This window comes from Xyrauchen texanus, chromosome 37, assembly GCF_025860055.1.
Source record: "Xyrauchen texanus isolate HMW12.3.18 chromosome 37, RBS_HiC_50CHRs, whole genome shotgun sequence".
In the NCBI taxonomy this organism is placed as follows: domain Eukaryota; kingdom Metazoa; phylum Chordata; class Actinopteri; order Cypriniformes; family Catostomidae; genus Xyrauchen; species Xyrauchen texanus.
This window is the reverse complement of record NC_068312.1, coordinates 35,498,230-35,521,003: the sequence shown is the minus strand read 5'-3', so window position 1 is coordinate 35,521,003 and position 22,774 is coordinate 35,498,230. Positions and strand designations below refer to the sequence as shown.

The 22,774-nt window shown below is 41.4% G+C and overlaps 1 protein-coding gene across 1 annotated transcript in view; it reads right to left on the bottom strand.

Moving 5' to 3' along the window:
- The window catches only part of dock5 (dedicator of cytokinesis 5), an 87,872-nt gene that overhangs the window by 26,284 nt on the left and 38,814 nt on the right, over window positions 1-22,774 (bottom strand). The window contains exons 24-37 of the mRNA XM_052108653.1: window positions 15,879-15,949; window positions 15,545-15,651; window positions 15,271-15,407; window positions 12,797-12,892; window positions 12,094-12,192; window positions 11,155-11,325; window positions 9,836-9,936; window positions 9,690-9,748; window positions 9,279-9,433; window positions 8,631-8,716; window positions 7,435-7,591; window positions 3,062-3,102; window positions 2,880-2,970; window positions 500-619 (exon numbers count right to left, since the gene is read on the bottom strand). Of these exons, the coding sequence (XP_051964613.1) occupies window positions 500-619; window positions 2,880-2,970; window positions 3,062-3,102; window positions 7,435-7,591; window positions 8,631-8,716; window positions 9,279-9,433; window positions 9,690-9,748; window positions 9,836-9,936; window positions 11,155-11,325; window positions 12,094-12,192; window positions 12,797-12,892; window positions 15,271-15,407; window positions 15,545-15,651; window positions 15,879-15,949 (1,491 nt within the window). The remainder of the gene's footprint in view (window positions 1-499; window positions 620-2,879; window positions 2,971-3,061; window positions 3,103-7,434; window positions 7,592-8,630; window positions 8,717-9,278; window positions 9,434-9,689; window positions 9,749-9,835; window positions 9,937-11,154; window positions 11,326-12,093; window positions 12,193-12,796; window positions 12,893-15,270; window positions 15,408-15,544; window positions 15,652-15,878; window positions 15,950-22,774) is intronic.

Here is a 22,774-nt window from a genome sequence, read left to right as displayed (position 1 = left end):
GGGGTTTCTGCTTTTTTAATGCTACCATGTTTTAAATCATAGATAATTATTAATTCAATTGGTTATTTAAAAAACAAATTTTTTTTTGGAACTGAATTTCATAATATCAAAGCTTTTAAACAAACGACCAATGTCCTTTAATCGGCAGATACCAATGTTATCTGCGATACATCGGTGCAACTCTATTGAAAACTGCAATTTTAAAGGTGAAGTTAAAGGATGCAATTTTTAAGCCTCTAGTGCCATCACATGGAATAAAATAGCTTGATTTTTTTATTTTCTGAAGAAAATGTGAGTGGTGTTTGCCCATTCAAAAGTTGACATTAATCTGTACATTAAGCTGTGATAACAAAATTATTGAAATATTGGCATGAAAGCCATTTAAAATGCATTCTATGGCTCTTTTCTGCTCTTTACAGGTGTAGTCTCCAAAACATCAGTGAATGGCATATAAAATCAATTAAACTAAAGCAGATTCATTTCTATACTAAATACATACTTTGCCCTTGTCCAAATAGCACATGATGTCATGAAAAAGTCTTTCCTTCAGCTCCTGTTGAGTCCAACCCTGAGCTCCGTCCCGTGGGATCAGGTGGGGCGCACATGGCTTGTCTGACCACTAGAGAGAGAAAAAGAGAGATTGCAAAATTCAGTCATGCTAATGCATTAGCATTACACTGCTAATCACCAAACTATGGCACAACTTTTAGCTGCGAACTTCAAAAGCACTAACACTACAGTTGTGCAATCCAGATTTTCAAATCCAAATAGAATGAGCAAGGTGCAGTATTTTTTTTTTCCTAACATTGAGGTGAAATTTGAGGGGCAAACAGAGGGCAATTAGTGACAGATGGGATGATATATGTTTTTTTTTAATATATGATATACTTTGAGTTTGTTGACATCAGGAAAAAACGTTTACACTTGACCGATAAACAGATGTTTCAGACGTGTAAGAGAAATATAAAAATATAAAAATAGTTGTCAAGTTCATAGAAATGTAATATTTGTTTCCATATTGATTATGTAAATGTTTTATTTAATAACTTGAAAAATGTCAAGTGATGAACCATCAAGTAAAAAAAGTTTCAAATACTTTCCTTGCTCAATGAATACATGTGAGTATACAACTTAATCATGAATTTCATAAAAGTTTTCAAACATATTTTTCAAGGTAAAAAATATTTTTTACTAATATCAGAATTTTCAGTCACAAATATTAAGATGATTTCTTATTGTTACTCTACTTCAGTGGTTCTCAACCTTTTTTTGACAAACCTTAATTTTGTTGTACAAAAAAGAAAGAATAAAACACAAAACTCAATATTTGTGTTATTTGCTTAATTTGCTCTATGCAACTTCGATGCACTGCATAATTTAAAAGTTTTGTTAATATATTCAGCGTCATGATTGTGAGAACAAACCTTGCGTTTCTTGAATTCAAGCAGTTGGAGGGTTATATCTGGGGCCTATAAAATGAAAATACGAGGACAGAAAGTAATAAAAGTGCTATTGTTTTTTTGTGCTAACTTTTTTTTAAGAGTGGTATTTGCAACAAGACCATAGTAAGCACATGGAAGCATGGATCTTCTTCTCTACCATGGTTAAGTATAACATTTTTGTAATTATAAACAGTAGACCTACTCTAAACACATGTAAAAACAAATAAGTTGTAAAAATTTATTAAGTGTAATAACAGCGCTGAAGTAGTGACAAGATTATATTTATTATCAATCTATTTTCTGCCTAAAGTATAGTGTTACTGTAGTAAATTCAAGGGTGGTGATGTAGAATTCTCTGCCCATTCAAATGGTTTCCGCTTCTCGTGCCATGATCCTCACTGATTATCGCAAAGCTGTGAGTTTAAGAGCTCGAGCTTTATGAGCATTGAACCGTATCCATCTACAGAGCCATACAGGTGCATTAGCCGAGGTTCTGCCTCCACCTGTGTATTTGACACTGCTAAACCAGATCGCTAGACTTCAAAACAGATGAACCGTGGTACAAATGCATACCAACCCGTTTAACTGAGAACCAACTGATATGCTCCAAGTCTAGAAAAACGTTTTAATGCAAAGAGGAACTTGACAATAATTATATTACTATGACTGATACATTTCCCCCGTTTCTAACCCAACACTCCCCTCTGTACTAATTTGCTCTCAGGGCCCCCTGGCATCCTTTGAATGCCCCCGTTGAGAACCTCTGCTCTATTTGATCTAAACAAAATGTGCATTTTCATAAAAATTTAAAAATATCTGATATGTTTAAAAACTTCATACACATCTTTATCTAAAAAGGGTCTTTTTTGTGTTGTTGTTGTTTTGTTTTTTGGTTACATGACAACAGACTGGCTACCTGCATGTTGGCTGAACTTGATGGTTGGTAACTTTAATATGGTGGACAAAACTTTTGTGGATAATAATAATATTTTACAGTAAAATTGTTGTTGATATTTTTGTTTTATGTAATAACAATAAAAAAAAAATCAAAACTACTTATGCCAACCATTTTTTTTATACAAACAAAATGAGCATCACGTCACTGACCCACAAAAAAAAAAAAAAAAAAAGATGTTTTGTGTATGTTGAGTAAATGTATATGATCTGTATTATTTGTTATCATTAAATTCTATTATATACACTGGTATAATATGCGCCATCAGCCACCCTGCTCCATATATATTGATATCGGCAATTAAAAAACCCTAACGTTCCACCAATTTACAAAGGGAATTAGAATTTATAAAACCAAATCAGCACTAACACTGATGTATATTACACAAATATAATCTCTGGCTAAATTTAATTGAATCTCTGGCAAAAGTGGCCCTTGTTTAATGAAAAGTACAGCTCAGGCTAATAATTTTAAGCCCATACCTCCAACAGTTCTGCATGCAACAGCAGGGTGTAGGCAGCTTCTGTGTAGTTCTCACAGTCCAGATGTAGGTCACGCAGCTTGTACAAATACCTAACGACAGACCACAAAACATATGGATAACGATTCATATGTGGGTTCGTGTGCTACTAATCATTAACCTTCAATCATCTGGCACACTTACCGGATATAAATATCCTCCCTTTTCTTTTCTTTGTAAAAGTTCTGTGGATATGGAAGAGAAGATACAGAGATACAAAGATACGAAGATATTTTGATATCATTAAAGATTTTAAACATCCTATATATTATCAATTTCCTTCAAAGATTAGGATGTGCAGCTGAAAAGACCTGTATATTTTGTCATTTAATATTTAAGACAAGCATATTTAGCATAATTGCGTCTGAGACCATCAATCCGAACATCTTATCACGTGGCTTGTTGAGCGTGTTACCACGGAGGCTTCACGCTATTTTCCGCGGCATCCACACACAACTCACCACGCACCCCACAGAGAGCAAGAACCACATTTTAGCGACCACGAGGAGGTTACCCCATGTGACTCTATCTTCCCTAGCACCGGGCCAATTTGGTTGCTTAGGAGACCTGGCTGGAGTCACACAGCACGCCCTGGATTCGAGCTTGCGACTTCAGGTCTGAATTTTGGAAGTGTAAGAACAGTATATGTTGTGTTTTTAATGTACAAGACATATTGCACATAGGATGTATAAGACAAGTTTATTTAGTGTTTTGGATGTATAAGACCGGAACATGTTGTGTTTTTAATGTATAAAATATGGTGTTTTGGACACATAAGACTAGTACATGTTGTGTTTTGGATGCATGAGACCAGTATACAGTATGTTGCATTTTGGATGTACAAGACCAGTATTTGTTTGTTTTTTAATGTGTTTTGGATGTAAAAGACCAGTACATCTTGTAAGTTAATTTTGTGTTTTGGAAGTACAAGTAAGGAATAACTGACATAATAATTTTTTAAATGAATTTTTAAATAATTCAATGGACCGGAGTCAATTATACCACGGTTACCACACCTTAAGACATTAGACAGGATATACACAAGACATTTTCTGGTTTTCGTCCCTAAAACACTCTTGTGAGTGGAACTACTTTTTACTGCCATGGATTCAGCGTCTTGTTTTTGAAACTGAGCCTTCACTGCTAGTTTGAAAACATCACTTAAAACTAGCAACGGAGGATGCGTTGCTTTTCGGCATTGGAGTAACAAGGGTGTGTGTGTGTGTTTGTGCATGCTTATGTATGTGTGTGAGCGTGTGTAAGTGCGGGTGATACGAGGAGCTTGAGGGTGCTAATATTTAGAATATTACAGACATTGTCATTCTATCCAATGTACTTAACCAATGTATTTGTTTTAATTGGTTATTTTGTTGTGGTAGCCTGTAGGACTCTTTGAAATAACAAATAATTTGGCAAATTATGTTATGCGGTGAAGACCTGGAACTACTTCATAGCCGTGCGATTACTTGAAAAATAATTGCTTACCTTAGAACGTCTGTCAACCAATCAGAATCAAGCAAACAGACCTGTGGTATAAGACCAGTGTTGGTCATATACAGTGTTGTGACAGTATAAGACATGGGGCTCTATTTTCATGAGCACGCAAAGCGCAGTGCTACGCGCAACATCCGTGCACTATATCTTATCCAATTTTCATGAGAACACTTATTTTAAGCACAATTTTTATGCCAACGCAAAGAGCAAGTGCCGGTGAGTGGAAGTGTTTGCATTTTCTGTGGGTTTATGAGCACAAACTGTGGGTGTACTGTATGGTAATGAAGTGAAGCAAAAATTTGCTATTTTCCTGAGAAATTGGTCATTGTCATCTGTTTTCAGTGCAAAGTCTACATTTTGTTCCTACATTTTCAATTTGGAAATTCTACCAGCAGGTGGCAATAGTTAAGTCAAAATGTCCATAAGGCAAAGTTTATGTCCAAACTCTTAACAAATAGTGATACATCAATTTATGTCCTGACAATCACAGTTATAGCCATTTTATGAAACAACACTTTATGAGATTTGTTAAACTGTTTATTAGGGCTGTGCTAAAAAATCGATACGGCAATATATTGTGATATTTATTTTTGCGATTTTTAAAACTACTTTTTTTAAAAACACTGTATGAACGACAAGATCGGTTCCTGTAGATGTTGTAGTACGGCTAGCTGCCCAGAATTGCCGGGTGACATTTTCGGTAGAGTGAAAAGCTGGAAGCAGCATGGCAGACGCAGCTGACAAAATTACAGCGGCCCCTTCAAAATATAAAGACGATGTGTGGGTGCACTTCGGTTTTAAAAACAAACCTGGGAGCATGGACTTGGATAAAACCAATGCAATACGCAAGCTTTGTCATGCTGCTGTAAAATATTCAGGTGGAACAACCAACTTGCGAGCGCACCTTGTCAGACACCATGCAGATATAACGTTACAACAGCTTCCGAAATCTATCGACCACAGGCAAACTACACTGGATAACACCACTAACAAACTTCCATCTACCTCAGCTCGAGCTCTAAAAATAACGGAGTCATTGGTGCATTTCAATTGGCATGATTTGCGCCCCTATAGTGTCACTGAAGACAAGGCTTCAGGTATATGGTTAATATCATGGAGCCGCGCTATGTGATCCAGACTCGCAAACACATTACTGAGGTAGCTGTGCCCAGTGAAGCAAGTAGTAAAAACATCTCTTGATTCAGCAGAAAGTGTGGCCCTTACGTGCGATGGCTGGACATTGAGAGCCACTGAATCTTATGTTACGATCACGGCGCACCACATCAATGAGGACTGGAAACTGATTTCTCATGTTTTGCAGACGGGGGCAATGCATGAGAGCCATACTGGCAGTAACATCGCTGAGCTGTTGAAAGGAGAATTAGAGGAATGGGACATAAAAAGCAAGGACCCCGCTATAGTTACAGACGACGTATCAAACATGACCAGAGCAGCTAGTTGGAATGCTACATTTTAAATGTTTCGCGTATACCTTGAATTTGGCTTCACAGCGCGCACTGCAGCTAAAACCAGTCGCCCGATTGCTGGGAAGAGTGAGAAGAATAACCAGCATTTTCAGACGCAGCCCCACAGCCAGCTGTGTACTGCATGAAAAACAAAAGCTGCTAAATCTGCCTCAACACAAATTGCTCACTGACATCGTTACCAGATGGAATAGTGCTCATGACATGCTGCACTGCTTCTTAGAACAGCAGCCAGCCATCCATGCTGCCCTCCTCTCAGCTGAGGTGAGGAAGACAGAGGAGATCTGCACCCTCAGTGAGTCAGACATAACAGCTGCTGAAGAGGTTGGCACTGCTATGAAGCCAATGAAGGTAGCCACACTTGTCATGTCAGAGGAGACCACTCCAAAACTATCAGTTGTATTTAATTTATCATTATGATGTATTAAGACTACCCAGATCGTACACAGTAACTTGTATTTCAGCTCTGGAGCGTGGCACTGAATCAGCTGATCAGCAGGAGAGCGAGATAAAGGGGATGCCAGTTTGAGAGAGAGACACAAGCGGCCGTGCTGCATGTGTGTGTGTTTGTTTTAAGTTGTTTTAAGTTGAGTTTTACATGAAAATGTAAGTTTTCCGACTTTTCAGCCGGTTCTCGCAGCCTGCTTGTCCATCCATTAACTGTTACAGTGGTGCTGAATCTCGGGAAGACTGTCGTGGTGTCCTCGCCGCTGCCGTCTACCAGAAGAGCAGCCGCATTCGTCTGCCTGGGGATGGAGGGGTCACAGCTGGCTGCCGAACGATGGAAGCACCACTGTCGTCCACTGAGAAGGGCAGGAGCAGTACCATCCGCCAGAGGATGGATGAGCAGTTGAGGACCGGGCAACAGCAATGTCCAGTGACCGGCAAGCAAGTTTTTCCTGTGAGGTTGCTAGACCTGCTCTGAATCAGCTGATCAGCAGGAGAGCGAGATAAAGGGGAGCCAGAGATGGCAGTTCAAGAGAGAGAGAGACACATGCGGCCGCACATGTTTGTTTTATGTTTTTTATGTTGAGCTGGTTCCTGCCTCCTCCTTGAGGGGCTGGTTGAAGTTGAAGAGTGTAAAATGTTTGGATTTGCTATGATTTGTTTGAGCACTTATTTTGCATTTGTTTTAATTTATTTTTTTCATATAAAGTGTAATTTATATTATGGAATATTTTTGTTTCATGTTTCAATAAATTAATTTAATTTTTCAAAATCTAAATCGACCAGTTATGAATATTTAAAATAAGGGCCCATGTTGTGATTTGGACATATAAGACCAGTATTTGAAGTATGGATGTATAAGACCGGTTTATGTTGTGTTTTGGATCTTAACTAGCTTAACTAGTAAGACTTCAAAAGGAAAGCATCGAAGGAAATACAGCTTTCCCAACTAAGTTCTGCTGGTAAACCTCATGGCTATGCTGGTCCATTAGCAACACCAAACAAGCTTGGATTCTTTGCTGGTCTTTCCAGCATGGTGAGTACATGATATGAAGAATTTTCTTAACAGTGAGTTTGAGTTCTAATTCTCACCAGGACATTGACAGTGCAACTCATGCGAAGTTCAGGGCTTTCATCCTGGTTGATGGTTCGGTAGGCCAGCAAGTTCTCCAGCAGACTGCTCAAGAGCAGAGCAAACGCCTCACCGGAATGAGACAGGTACCTGTGCCTCCGACAGTGCTCCAACAGCCTGAACACAACACACACAGATGAAAAGAAGCACACAGCCAAACACACACACACACACAGAATATAACATACAAATACAGGAATATACTCAAACAGGCCTATGCAATGATCGACTGATACATTTTCATATATTGACATATTTCAATGGTTCATAAATCATTCCATAAGTAGTATGATTAGTAAATGTAGTATGATTTGTATCTTTTAAAAATTACAGATGAATAAGGCAGCATTCTTAATAGCTATACACTTAATACAGTAGCAATAAATGTTTATAATGAAATACTAGCTTACTGTTTACTTAATACTGCACAGTATACACTGCCTACAATTAGTTCAAAATACTAACACCTTGACGTGTCACATCTTGTCAAAAGCACATAGATCCCATTATAATCAATGAAGTTGTCTACACAGGAAGTGTCCATTTCAAACCGTACTGAGACATTGTTGTCACATGACCTTACCACATTTTATGTGAGTGGCATCCAGTCCATACATACATACATACACACACACACACACACACACACACACACACGTTGGTCTACCTATCATAATGAGGACTTTCCATAGACATAATGACTTTTATACAGTACAAACTATAGATTCTATCCTCTAAACCTAACACAACCCCTAAACCTAACCCTCACAGAAAACCTTCTGCATTTTTACATTTTCAATAAAACATTGTTTAGTATGATTTTTAAGCGATTTGAATTATGGGGACACTAGAAATGTCCTCATAAATCACATTTATAGCATAATAACCTTGTAATTACCAGTTTGTAACTTACAAAATTGTCCTCGTAAATCACAAAAACACGCACACACACACACACGCACACGCACACGCACATGCACACGCACACATATAGGCAGTGCAATCAAATAATGAGTAAAAACAATGGTAGTTTGCTATTCCAAACACAGCAATTGACAAAGAACCACCTTCCAGGGGCCTGGTATGGCAATAGTGAAAAGTTCATTTGGAATCAAAAGTACTGGGAGTTAATATGTTGCGTCATACAAGATCTTACGTTTTCTCCAGAAGAATCTTGTATTGTTCATCACCGCGGCCTCCTTCGACCTCCTGGTCCAGTTTTGTGATTAGCTCATTCTCAAACTGAAAAGAGTATAAATACTTAATCAAACTTTCTGTAGAATCATCTAGGGGCCTCCATTTCATTACAGAAGTATTGCATTAATCTCTGTGTTTTATCCAAAGAACTAACAGTTCACATATTACAAGAACCTGTTCAATCAACTGCCCTGATTAAGGGCACAATGGTGATCAATAAAATGGATTAATATTAGCTAGGATCAAAATACAAAACCAGTCGATGATTATCAAAGCTCAATGATACTAAATAATAAATAAACATAGCAGCACACACACTAGGGCTGCACCAGTACAATCATATATCAGTTTACAATGCTATTGTTTTTCTCACAACACTGCATACTTTATATTCTTGACGATACTTTAGATACTTTTAAACTTGTATCAATATTTATGTTTTTTGTTTATTATCATACATTTTAGTTCTAACGGTACAATTAAAAATAAAAAGTTTATGAAACAGCAGGTAAGTGCAAAATCTAAAACCAGCATTTTTTTAATGTGGTTAGAGCTGAAGTTAGTGAATCTACAATCATAGTGACACTGGTAGAAATAAAACCCTCACCATCTGAAAGGTATGGTTGGCACTAAAATTGTGTTCACACTGCATCATGTCAAAGAAAATAGGGATGGTGGCTTTTCTCAGGTCGGGCTCAGGGACTAACGTCGCCTCCAGGATCGGTCCCACCATCGCAGGGATAAATTTCATCTTATGCTTAGCTGGAAGTCATACAAACATCCAATGATGTTCATAAACTCTTATTTGAGGATTAGAACATATATTGAAAAGCTTGTTTAATCATTTCCTCGAGCACTTCACCTCAGCATAAAAAAAACAAGACTGTAGTTATATTGTTCTGTATAAAAACCAATTTTGTGCCTCTCCTTAGTACATAATGTAAAATTACTTTTCTACTCTCGTCCACTTCCATAATTGTGGTCACTGTCTCTAAAATGTACAGGAAAAAGCTTTTACCAAGATTGTACCACATTTCTCCCAGCTTAAAGCCGATGGTTTTCCGCATGTCCCCGTACCTGTTTATATATATTTTGAAACACAATTCAATTAAAACATTTCAACCTCAAATATTGTGACATTAGGCCTGTAGGTTTCTCACTCACTTGTTCAGAATATTGTTTCGTTTCTCAAGAGAGAATGACTCCAGCTGCAATGACTTGTGGGTAAGGAAAGCAACAATCAAGTGAAAGTAGTTGTTCCAAAGCTAATGGGGGAAAAAACAGCAAGAAAACATTAAAAAAATGTCTTGATTGGAAAATAGACTTGAAAACAACATTAAATTATAAATATAATTCAGTGATTCCCATCTGTGGTGCAGAACAAGTTATGTGCTGAACTTAGGGTTAGGAATTAAAATATATATAAATAATTTACTATTTTCAAGGGCCAGAAATGTCCTGATTCTACTTTCGAAACAGTGTAAGACAACTTGGATTTTCTGACTAACATAATGGACCTAGCTTTGAAATCTTCTTTATGTTTTGGCCACAGACCACAGCTGAGAATGGCAAAACCTCACTTTGATTATTTAGGCAATTAGTTTGTATTGATACGGTAATGTGATTGGTTTTTTTAATTGACTAAGGTCTAATGGGTGAAATATTCTCGCTGGATGCAAGGGCATTGGATGAATGGTAACCAAGCAACAGAAAGTTTAAGCATTTGGAAAATATCTATAATGCTGTTGCAAACTACTAAACAGCTAGAGTGCTGGACGTTTCCAGTGAGTAAAAAAAAATCCATATGTCTCAAAAAGCATCACAGATGAGTATCATAAAAGCATCCTATATAAGAGCAAACAACATCAATAGGAGATTTGTTCACACACTAAAAGTGCCCAAACGTTCATCTTACTGAAACATTAAAGGAATCTTATCATACATTTTTTATGGGGTTTTATTCTCTGAGGTCCACTTATAATGTTAGCCAAGGTTTTTTTTTGTTTTTTGCATGAAAAATCATACATTTAGTTTTTTGTATTCCAGATTTTCAGTAATTTTCCGCTTTCTCTCTCACTCTTAAAATTAAGCGGGCTACTTTTTGTTACTTTTTTGATAAGACTTGTATGTAAACACAAAGAAACGGCACTCTTTTGCAATAGTATTTATAAAAGCTCTATGTTTGCAATTTCATTGGGGTAACGCTAGTGACGCAGAAATGACACTTCACCATTAACATATTTTAAGGCAACAGAACACCTGTTGCGAAAATTACATAATAGCCATTAGTTCATCTAACCACTATCATTTAAGATAACAATGACTATTGTGCACTTGTTAAAAAAGAAAAAATTCTGATTTAAAGCACTCTGGATTTGCTTTAACATTTCCGTAATGGCAAATGTTCTTCTTCATTGTGGGCTCATGTACATGAACGTGATTGTGTTCTTTAATCTTTCTTTACAAGGCCTCATCAAACTGACCTGTAAGTGAAAGTGAGCGTAGTCTAGAAAGTACTTATTGAGAACATCAGAGTACTGGTATATTGCCCGCAGAAAGACCTTCATTTGGAGAAGATTCATGATCATCCAGTCGGGAGGAAACACGTTCCCCATTAGGTTCTTGAACATGATGAAAGTCTCCATTAGAAAGTCCTGGTAAAGAGAATTATTTAAAACAAATTGTTCACTAAAAAATAGCTCAGCCTCATGATTTTTCAAACCAATATCACTCTGCCGTGGAACAAAAATAGGTGAACTTTTGAAAAACACCCTTGCCATTGTTTCCATATAATGAAACTGGAAGTGGACGGGGTCATTCAAGCTACAAAATGACAACAACAAAAAAATCACCATAAATGTATCATACAATATGTCTATACTTCTGCACTACATAAAGCTATTATATGACTTCAGAAAACATGGAATTTAGCACACGAGTGGTATGGACCACTTTTATGGGTCTTTGTGCCCTTCGTAAGACTTGAAAGCACCAGTCCCCAATCACTTGAAAAACGTGGCCAGGATAGTCCTCAAAAATTCACATTTGTGAGCAACGAATATCACACATATTTGGAACGACATGGGGTGAGTAAATGATGACAGAATTTACATTTTTGGGTGAACTGTGTACACAGTAATTCTATGATTAGATACAGAACCGGCAAATAACATATTGCTAAACACAGATAACACGGAGCAAGAAAACAGATGCTAATTTGAACCAGTGCTTTGAACACGCTTATCTCGTTCCACTATTAAACACTGACTCACTTCAACAGGCGACAAAGAACAGAGACACACGTGTGCCATCAGTCAGCTATATAAAAGGTGGATTATTTATTACTTAAATCTTCAAGCACGGAAGGCTCTTTCTGCATCTGTGATGATGAATGGCCCCAACGGAAAGGGTAGGAGACTCACAATAATGTCCTGTCTGGTTTTGAAGGTGCTGATGTACTGCGCATAATGTGCGTCTTCCATTTGTTTCAGGATAGCAGTCATGCACGCTAAGTAGTGGCTCTGTGTTTAGAGGAAGAGAAAGAATAATCAATAACTTTACTTGTGTTGCCCACGCTGGAGGAAATAAAATTCTGCCACAGGCATGGACCAAGAAACAAACAACTAGTTCAGTGGTCCAGAATTATGTTGTTATGAGTTTTAGGGTAAATCTCATTAATCCGAACATATTTTAAAAGCCTTAAAATAGGTCAGCCATTAAAATGTATTAATTTATTTACACACACAGTGTGTAATTTAAGTATATATATATATATATATATATATATATATATATATATATATATATATATATATATATATATATATATATACTTAAATTGTACAGTATTTAAATAAATGTTTTGTAGAAATTATAGTATTACAGTAATGAGATTCTAACAAGAATCATTATTGAGGAAAATGTACTTAGATGATATTAAAATAATAATAATGCAAAAAATCTTAATGGTCCTAAAATTAGGCATACTGGAAGTTTGTACTTCATACGTTTTGGTGAGATTCAGCCTTTAGTGCAGTGCTGTAGAAATAAAACTAACATTGACAGGAAGGTAAACTGATATATCAGTTGTAGAACATTCTATGTTGTGGCATGCAGGTGTCTTACTATAAATGGAGAGTCTAAACTCAGGTTGATGACAGTGCGGTTGACCCTCCGCAAGAGACGGTCCACAATTAACTTCACATGACCTGACGTAGGACCCTGAAATTTCATAATATTGACAATAAAAATAAAAAAAAGCACTGAAACAGAGAGAATAAGATGAATGGACACACAAAATGAATGGATGAATGAGCGCAAACTGAACCCAGAAATAACTCAATTGATAAACAATTGAGGCAGAAAAAGTATTGTGGCTTAAAATGACCTTATTTTGCAATTTTGCAACATAAATGCTGCAGCAATGAGCTCTTCACAAGTTCTGAATGTTTGACCTGAAATTGCTGCTTGTCTGAATACAGAATCTGCTTTCAACCAAAATGTTGGCAGGTACTGTAGCTCTTGAATGCAGTCTCATATCAACATGCCAGTGAAATAAATTATAGTTGACAGATGAGGTTGTCTATCTATATACATACAAAAAAGCAGATCACTCAGTCTCTCAGACAATTCTAGAAATCTTACAAACATGACGTTCTGTTTAACTATGTGAATGCAATCATTCAAAAGACTATATTTTTAAAACACTAGGTCAAGTTGGTAAGCAGAAATGGGTCAGAGGTTAGTCTTCTCTTTAGATAAACTGATGTCCAGTTACTTTGACTTAGACACATGATTCTCAAAACTACAAACAATCCTTCCAATCACATCATTACACAGAACACAACATAGGCTATCTTTTCTCTCAAGGTTGAGACACACTCACTGGTACTCAGGCCTTATCTAGATGTATATTTGTTCTCCAGGAGCCGGACTAAATGAGAAAGCATTGCTAACTGCATTCCTGACATGGTTCAGACCCTCAGTCACACCACTGAGGTCAATTACACAAATGACCTGTAATATTCATAATTATAACATAACCAGAATAAATGCCCATGACTAAAAACTCTTTGAATACCTTTTTTCATGACTAACAATTGCTAGTAAATGTATTCAACTCATCAATAGGCTGTCTCTTACTGTGCCTATCTGTATCTTACTGTGCCTACTGTCCTGTTCCTTTTAGTAATTTATTGTACTGTCCTGTTCTTTTTGCAGACGTTTGCACGTGCACTTTATATAGGTATGTTATTTAGTCTGTGTAGTCTCATGTGGTTCTGTGTTTGTTCCTTTTATGTAGCACCGTGGTCCTGGAGGAATGTTGTCTCGTTTCGCTGTGCACTGTACTAACTGTATATGGTTGAATGACAATAAAAACCACTTAACTTGACAGGGGTAAATCCACCCCTTCATAGCGTAGTCACAATACCAAAATTTCAGTAATTGGTACCGATACCAGTAAAATGTAATGATTCTCAATACCAATTTCGATACCACAGAAAACATAGGTAATATGCTAATTAACACACTCCTTTGGCCCATTTCATTTTTAGCCCATTTATTTTTCCAAACTTTTATAACCAAAACTTTTATTTTGACGTGAAGGCATTTCTGTTTTTTTTATTTATTTTTTATGGTAGTTACACAGTTCCATAACAGACATTGGTTATATGACCAAGTGTGATTATTAAAGCACAAAATTCTGCAATTTAATTATACTGTATAGTCTGCAGATGCTGCATGTGGCACAGTGAATAAGATATCTGTCTCTCATCTACTACAACAAGCAAAGTGCATGATGCTCATAAAATGTGGTGTTTTCACATTCACTTTGCAGCACACAGTGCATGTAGACTGTATATACATACATATTCAATTAAATAGTATCCATTTGCTGTAGTCACACTAAGCCATTATTAACTAGGAATTAAGTGTCAATTTCAGTGTAAAAGGTGTCACAGTACACATGGACCAAATTGAGTCAGTACTCAATAAACACTGGTATCCTTAAATTTGTTTTAATCGATTTGGTACTAAAGTACCAATACTGTTGACATCACTATGGCTAAGAACTACCCACTCAAACAGAAGGGGCTGTCCAAGGACTTTTTACAAGACGTTTATAGGTGGGTAAGTCTGAAATCAGATATAACCACAAAAGGAAAGCACAATAAGATTGAAGCTTGCCATTCTGAGAAAGCTCTTTCCATTTTTACGTTCAATATACATCCTTGAATTGTCCAATGCGTTTAAAAGTCTGCTACAATAAGTGTTTGTAGCAGTATACATATACTATAAACAGTTGCTTTATTTTGCCAAAGTCTGCAAGGTTTGTAGCATTGAAACTTTGCAAGAAATTGTGTAAAAGCCAACTAATCAGATTGCAGCTTTTTGGTGCAATAAAGCACAACTGTACCCACCCACTTTTTCAACATCCATTGGGGTTTCATAAAATCCTTCATAAAAGAGTCCTAAGCCATGAACCAAACCAACCAGCTCTGAGCTGAATAATTAAAAATTTTGATTTAGAAATATTTTTTTTTTTAGAAATGAGACTAGGTCCCTCGTAACTTCAGCTCTTGTTATGGATGTTTTACCACATTTTTGCGGTCCAGCATGTCCAGTACAGTGCTTAGCAGCTGAACACAGGCCTCAAGATCAGGTTTATTGGAGTGATCGTCCAGCTGCCCGCTCAGCTGGTCTGTGATCAGGGGCAACAAAACATCTCGGCAGTCTAGAAGCACAAAAGAGAATATGAGTGGTTTGGAATGACACACAGTTATCTTGAGCTCCATGCTGCTCGCTGTGAGTGTGAAATCAATGAGGAAAATCATATGTTGGCCTGAATGCCAGTGTCAATTTAAGTCTCACCTGGCTGTTTGAAAAGGTTGCTTTCGACAATTTTCATCAGACAGCCAAGCTTCTGTCTGACCATCTGAAAATCTGGGATACTCTCGATAAACTTTGCCAGCTGAACACTTTGAGAGAGAGAGAGACAGAGAGAAAGCAAAGAAAAAAGTAAATAAACACCAAGTCTGGGGGGAAATGCATATAATCTCTCCTTCCACATCCATCAGTTTCTGAAGAATATTTTCAAGTATCCCTTTCTCAAAAATAAACTGACAGTTTTTAGCGATTTCCTATGCTGGTCTAATTTCAAATAGTAGGTGTTTACAAGGAATGTGAGAGATGTTGACCATCTTACCTAAGCTCTACAGCTTCAAAAACCATCTGTAAGTCATCGATGATGGTGGGAAGATATTTCAAGATTGCACCCTGTGAGAAAAAACAAAAAGAGACCAACTTAGGCCACAGAATTGACAGCATCTAAACAAGATTTCATTAACTTGGATATAGCTTGTCTATATAAGATAGGTGGGACTTTCCACAAATAGCGTACAAATAGCTGTCCCATTATTTCTAAAGTAATAAATGCACTTATCCTATGTTCATTAAAAAGAGAACTATCAGATATGTTAGATAAACCATTATAAAACTAGCATAACATTGACATAATGTCCAGTTCTCTTACGAGAGGTTCTCTCGTATTGCGTAAGCTAGCTTACGCTACGGGAAAGATTCATCTTTTCTGAGATATTGAAGCCAAAAAATTATCCTTAATTTTTGTATCCATTGTCAACGCAGTGCGGCAGCTGCAGACCTTGAGCGGGCTAGCTAGCGAGCTCATAGGTTGCTCTGCGGCAACTGCTGCAGCCTATAGACGAGCTTGGGCGAACTCGCATCCAATGAGAGGCGTCCGCGCGCTCACTGCAACAAAGCCCGCCAAAATGGGCGTGACTAGAGTGCATATAAGCGTAGTTCGTAGGCTGGAACCCTGATTTTCATCTCTTCAGCGAAGCTCTTCGCATCTCTGAACTGGAAGCCGCGTCGCCGTTCGAGGGGCATCAAGCAAGCGTGGACAGCGCTCGAAGAAGCCGGCCGTCTTCGCCACCTTCAGCCGTCCTGCGAGCTACGCCATCCGGCGACATATCCTTTTTAAAGCAAGCTAGTTCTTATGAACTTCACAAAAGAGTACGAGCGTCTTTTTAAAGATGCCTCGCTCCACTTGCGCCTCATGCCGCGCCCCTCTCAGCACCGGAGACCGCCACGTCATCTGCGCTCTCTGCCTGGGACTGGGGCATGCAGAGCTCGCCCTCGCTGAAGGCGGATGCGATCTCTGCGAGGAGCTTCTGATGTCTGAGCTGAGCGGCTGCTCTGCTGCCATCTCGGACGAAGAAGCGGAGGATAAGGGCTGTTCCATCATGGCTTCGGACAGCGAGGAGTGGTCAGGCTCACACGCCTCCTCCTCGGCCCAGGAATCCAGCAGGACCTGCGCCGGAGTCGAAGGGGAACTAACGTGCCTCCTCACACAGGCCGTCGACCGCCTCGGGCTCGAGTGGTCACCGCCCCCTGAGCAGGCTCCCAACAGACTCCACGCCGCACCTTTGCCCGCCCTCCGCGAGATGGCGGTCTAAGCTGGTGCTCCCGTCTAAGGCCTGCAGAACTACTTCCGCCTGTGTTGGCCGCGCCTATACCGCCGCCGGCCAAGCCGCATCTGCTCTGCATTCCATGGCCGTCTTACAGACAGAGGCTGTTTCAGATCTGACTAGCCGACTTGGGAGAAGCTGAACGCACTACGCGCCGCTCTCTCTGTCCGGTCTCTTCGGTTCCGCGGTGAGTGGCATTGTTGACCGTTTCTCGAAGCCCAAGCCATGAATCTCTTTCTGCCTCGTCGCGCTAGCTCCTCTGCAGGCCGCCCACGTGACCAGCCTCCTGCACGAGCCTCTTCACAGCGCCCAGCTCAACAAGCCAGACTTCTCAGCGTCGACAGGGCGGCCGCCCTCGATCGCGCTCAGACAGCCGCCGCAGACCGCCGCCCCCCTGCGGGCCTCGGCCTATGATTGTATTGAAACCTGAGCAACCGAAGTCCTCCTAGCTTTTTTGAGAAAACGACGGCTCAGTCACGCCACGGCCGGACCACCGTCAAAGCTTCGCCCCCTGTCAGTCCCCTTCTCTCAGGCTACTGCAGTGGTGGATTCAGCAGCCAACAAGCCGGTGATATTACCCGTTTGCCTGCACTCAAACGCCGTTTTCACGGCGACCCAAAGAAATCTTGTAAAGAGTAAACATGCCTTATGTGTAGAAAATGTGCCCACAACCCTGTGTTCGCCCCTACACACAAGCATTACACATCCCGTGTCCCTATCAGAGCACACTCACATAAGCGGTTACGACCCGCTCGAGTGTTAGGGCTAATCTGCCCGCTCTGTCACACGGCCAGCTGTATGTAAGTCCCGTACGCCCCCTGTCAGTCCCCTTCTCTCAGGCTACTGCAGTGGTGGATTCAGCAGCCAACAAGCCGGTGATATTACCCGCTTGCCTGCACTCAAATGCCGTTTCCACGGCGACCCAAAATAAAGCCTTATGTGTAGAAAATGTGCCCACAATTCAGTGTTCACCCCTACACACAAGCATTACACGTCCCGTGTCCCTATCAGAGCACACTCACATAAAGCGGTTACGACCCGCTCGAGTGTTAGGGTTAATAAACGCACCCACGAATCCATGCGCGCGCCCATTCTCTGGCCGCTCTGTCACACGACCAGCCTTATGTGTAGAAAATGTGCCCACAATCTAGTGTTCACCTCTACACACAAGCATTACACGTTCCGTGTCCCCATCAGAGCACACTCAAAAGCGGTTACTGAACCACTCGAGTGTTAGAGTCAATAAATGCGCTCACGAATACGTCGCGCGCCCATTCTCTGCCCGCTCTGTCACACGGCCAGCAAACACTTCTCTGTATGTAAGTCCCGTGCCCGTGGCTATGCTTGCGCATCACTTAACAGACGTGACTCTTTCCCCATTCACCTCAATTGGGAAGTCACTCACAGAACAGCCTGTCCATGCTGTCTCGCGAGCAGTCCAGCATAAGCACAGTAAGCGCGCTCACACATTCTGTTCAGCGCGCTGTGTGCGGCAATCAGAGCGATTTGGCCATTCACCCTCTAACATTACGCTTCAAAGCGTGGGAAGATATTCCAGGGATATCCGAATGGGTGTTAAGCACAATAAAACAGGGCTATTTGCTACAGTTCGATCGCCGTCCTCCTTGCTTCAGAGCGCGGCTCGAAACTACTTTGAACACGGAAGCAGCGTGCATGCTTCGTTCAGAAATAGCAAACCTTCTGTGCAAAAGGGCCATAGAGAGAGTGCCGCCTCCCCTGAGCGAGTCGGGGTTTTACAGCTGTTATTTTCTTGTCCCCAAGAAAGACGGCGGCTTCAAACCAATATTAGATCTCAGGATTTTGAACAAAGCGCTTGCAAAAAGACCGTTCAAAATGCTTACAACCAGCAAACTCCTCGCGCATGTGCGCCAGGGGGACTGGTTTATTTCACTCGATCTGAAAAATGCATACTTTCAGATTCAGATAAATCCCCGTCACAGGCCATTCTTGAGATTCGCCTTCGACGGCCAGGTTTATCAATACACCGTCCTTCCGTTCGGCCTGTCCTTAGCACCCGTACTTTCACGAAGTGCATGGACGCTGGCGCTCGCACCCCTGCGGAGTCAGGGTTTGCGAATTCTGAACTATTTGGACGATTGGCTGATTTTGGCACAATCACATACGGAGCTTCTGTCTCACAGGACAGTTCTCCTCAGTCATCTGAACAGTTTGGGCCTTGCAGTCAATTGGACCAAGAGCTCACTACAGCCCAGTCAGGCAATTTCCTTCCTTGGAATAGAACTAGACTCAGTGGCAATGACGGCTCGCTTATCTACACGCGCCGTGTGCAGCGACTAGCCGCGTCATTTCAGATGAACAGCCTCACACCTCTGAAGAAATTTCAGAGAGTGCTAGGCTACATGGCCTCAGCCGCAGCAGTACTTCAGCTGGGTTTACTGCACATCGCCCGCTTCAGCATTGGCTAAACACCCGCGCGTCTCGCCGGGCTTGGGCCACAGGCCGCCAGCCCATCAAGGTGACTCAGACCTGTATTTCAGCTCTGCAGCCCTGGACAGTGGCCGAATGGTATCAGCGGGGAGTGACAATGGGAGCTGTATCTCGCCGAAAAGTCATCTCGACAGACGCGTCCAACACGGGTTGGGGCGCGGTCTGCGAGGGCTCTCCGGTTTTCGGCCTATGGTCAGTTCAGGAAAAGCTCCTTCACATAAATTGTCTGGAAATGATAGCGGTCGAGTACGCGCTCGTGCGCTTTCTCCCGGTCATTCAGGGTCACCACGTCCTGGTCCGTTCGGACAACAGATCTGTGGTATCCTACCTAAACCGTCAGGGCGGTGTCAGATCCAGGAACCTCTTCCATCTGACCGAAACGCATACTGAGTTGGTCCCAGTGCCACCTGCGCTCGCTGAGGGCGACGCGACGTGCCAGGCCACCTGAACGACGGCACGGACAGACTGTCCAGAGACAATATTCTCCCAGGGAATGGTCCCTGCACGCTCAAACAGTCCAGACGTTATGGCACCTATTCGGCAGAGCGGAGATAGACCTCTTTGCGTCCAAAGAGAACTCTCACTGCCCAATATTTTTCTCGAAGCGAGGACGCGCTGGCCCAGGACTGGCCCAGACGCCCGCTTTACGCCTTCCCTCCCGTCTCGCTATTGCCACAGGTAATGCAGAGGATCAGGGAAGCGCGTCACTCGGTGCTCCTCATAGCCCCGCGTTGGGAGAATCAGACATGGTTCCCGGAGCTTACGCAGCTGTCACTGACAGCGCCGTGGCCCATCCCAGTGAGAGCAGATTTCCTCTCTCAAGCTCGCGGCACAATCTGGCATCCCCACCCAGAGCGCTGGGCGCTGCATGCGTGGGTGATCAACGACTACCCGTCGCTCTGCCAGAAGGAGTAATAAACACCATCATACACGCTAGAGCCCCTTCCACGAGAAGACTCTATGCGTCAAAATGGTCTGTGTTCTCAAAATGGTGCACCGACCGAGACCTGGACCCGCGGACATGTGGGGTGTCGTCGCTGCTCGTATTTCTACAAGAGCTGCTGGATAAGGGCAGATCCCCATCCACGCTCAAAGTGTATGTGGCGGCCGTTGCGGCGTTCGCTGAACCCCTGCACGACCAGTCATGGTTTAAAAACGAGCTGGTCATCCGCTTCCTCAGGGGAGCTAGAAGGATGAACCCCCCCGCGCCCCCCATCGGTTCCTATCTGGGATCTTTCTATAGTTCTCGAAACTATGAAAGCCCCCTTTCGAACCACTTCAATCCGTGGATTTGAAATACCTTTCACTCAAAACCGTTTTTCTGACTGCCCTGTCATCAGTCAAACGTGTGGGAGACCTTCACGCGCTGTCTGTCAGCGCTGCGTGTCTTGAGTTTGGACCAAGTGACTCCAAGGTCATTTTAAAGCCTAGACACGGCTATGTTCCCAAGGTGATCGGTACTCCTTTCAGAGCACAGGTCATTTCCCTATCGGCGCTGCCAGCACCGATAGCTGAACGCGACGCCAATCTCCTTTGCCCGGTCAGAGCACTGAGGTTGTATACTGCGCGCTCCGCCGCTTTCAGACGCTCTGAGCAGCTTTTCGTTTCGTTCGGAGGGCACACCAAAGGTCTCGCCGCCTCGAAACAGACACTATCTAGATGGATAGTGGACGCTATTGCTGCTGCATACGCGTCAAAAGACCTGCCATGCCCGTTGGGCATTAGGGCTCACTCCACTAGAGGCATGGCATCCTCGTGGGCATGGTCCAGCGGGATTTCCATTCACGACATATGTGTGGCAGCGGGATGGACTTCCCCTCCACCTTTGTCAGATTTTACAATATGGAAGTGCCCGCTCTGCAGGCAAAACTACTAGCGGTTTAATACGCTACAGCTCCCTGGTGAGCTGCACTGATGGGACACATTCCACACAGACCGGCACCGCCGCTCTGTCGTTCCCTTCCCACTATGTGCTTATGTATTACACAATCAATGACCCGCATTCTTGCCGGCCAAATATTATTTCCCCACTCATAAGGGCTCCCCGGGTCCCCCTTAATTCCCTGGGGCTCATACAGTGGATGTTTGGCGCGCACGGCGTTGACAATGGGTTCCGTGAGCGTAAGCTAGCTTACGCAATACGAGAGAACCTCTCGTAAGAGAACGTATCGGTTACCTAACGTAACCTCGGTTCTCTCTAGATGAGGGAGCGAGTATTGCGTCGCCGGCCGTGCTTTCGCGCCACGGCGACTTTTCGCTTCAGTCAATGAAAACCAGGGTTCCAGCCTACGAACTACGCTTATATGCAATCTAGTCACGCCCATTTTGGCGGGCTTTGTTGCAGTGAGCGCGGACGCCTCTCATTGGATCGCGAGTTCAGCCCAAGCTCGTCTATAGGCTGCAGCAGTTGCCGCAGAGCAACCTATGAGCTCGCTAGCTAGCCCGCTCAAGGTCTGCAGCTGCCGCACTGCGTTGACAATGGATACAAAAATTAAGGATAATTTTTTGGCTTCAATATCTCAGAAAAGATGAATCTTTCCCGTAGCGTAAGCTAGCTTACGCAATACTCGTTCCCTCATCTAGAGAGAACCGAGGTTACGTTAGGTAATCGATACGTTTTAAACACATCAAATATTGACATTTAAACACCTCATATATAAACAGTATATTTCAACACATACACAAACATTTATAAATCAGACATCGACTGATGGTGGATTTTACTGATACTGATAACTAAGGTGGTAAAAGGCTGATAACATATTAATCAGACAATAGTTTTTAAAATCAATTATCAATACCAAGCAGAACCAAGCTATTTTTTTTATACAATCCTCCAGAGGCAAACACAGAGCAACAAGGAGGATAAAAATGTAAGTAAAAATATAAAATCTACTGGCAACTATCGAAATAGATTTTTGCCTATAACCGATAGTAAAAAAAAAAAAAAAAAAAGTAACTATCGGCACAGATTTATCTGTAATACCAATATATCGGTCTACCTCAAATATAAACACGTCTATATAACCACATCAAATGCACCCCGTTTTAACTTTAAACCCTGTTACCAAAGTTATTGTAATAAAAATTATAAACAAATATTTTCCATTTAAGGGAAATATTTTTTAGCAATAACTACAAAAAA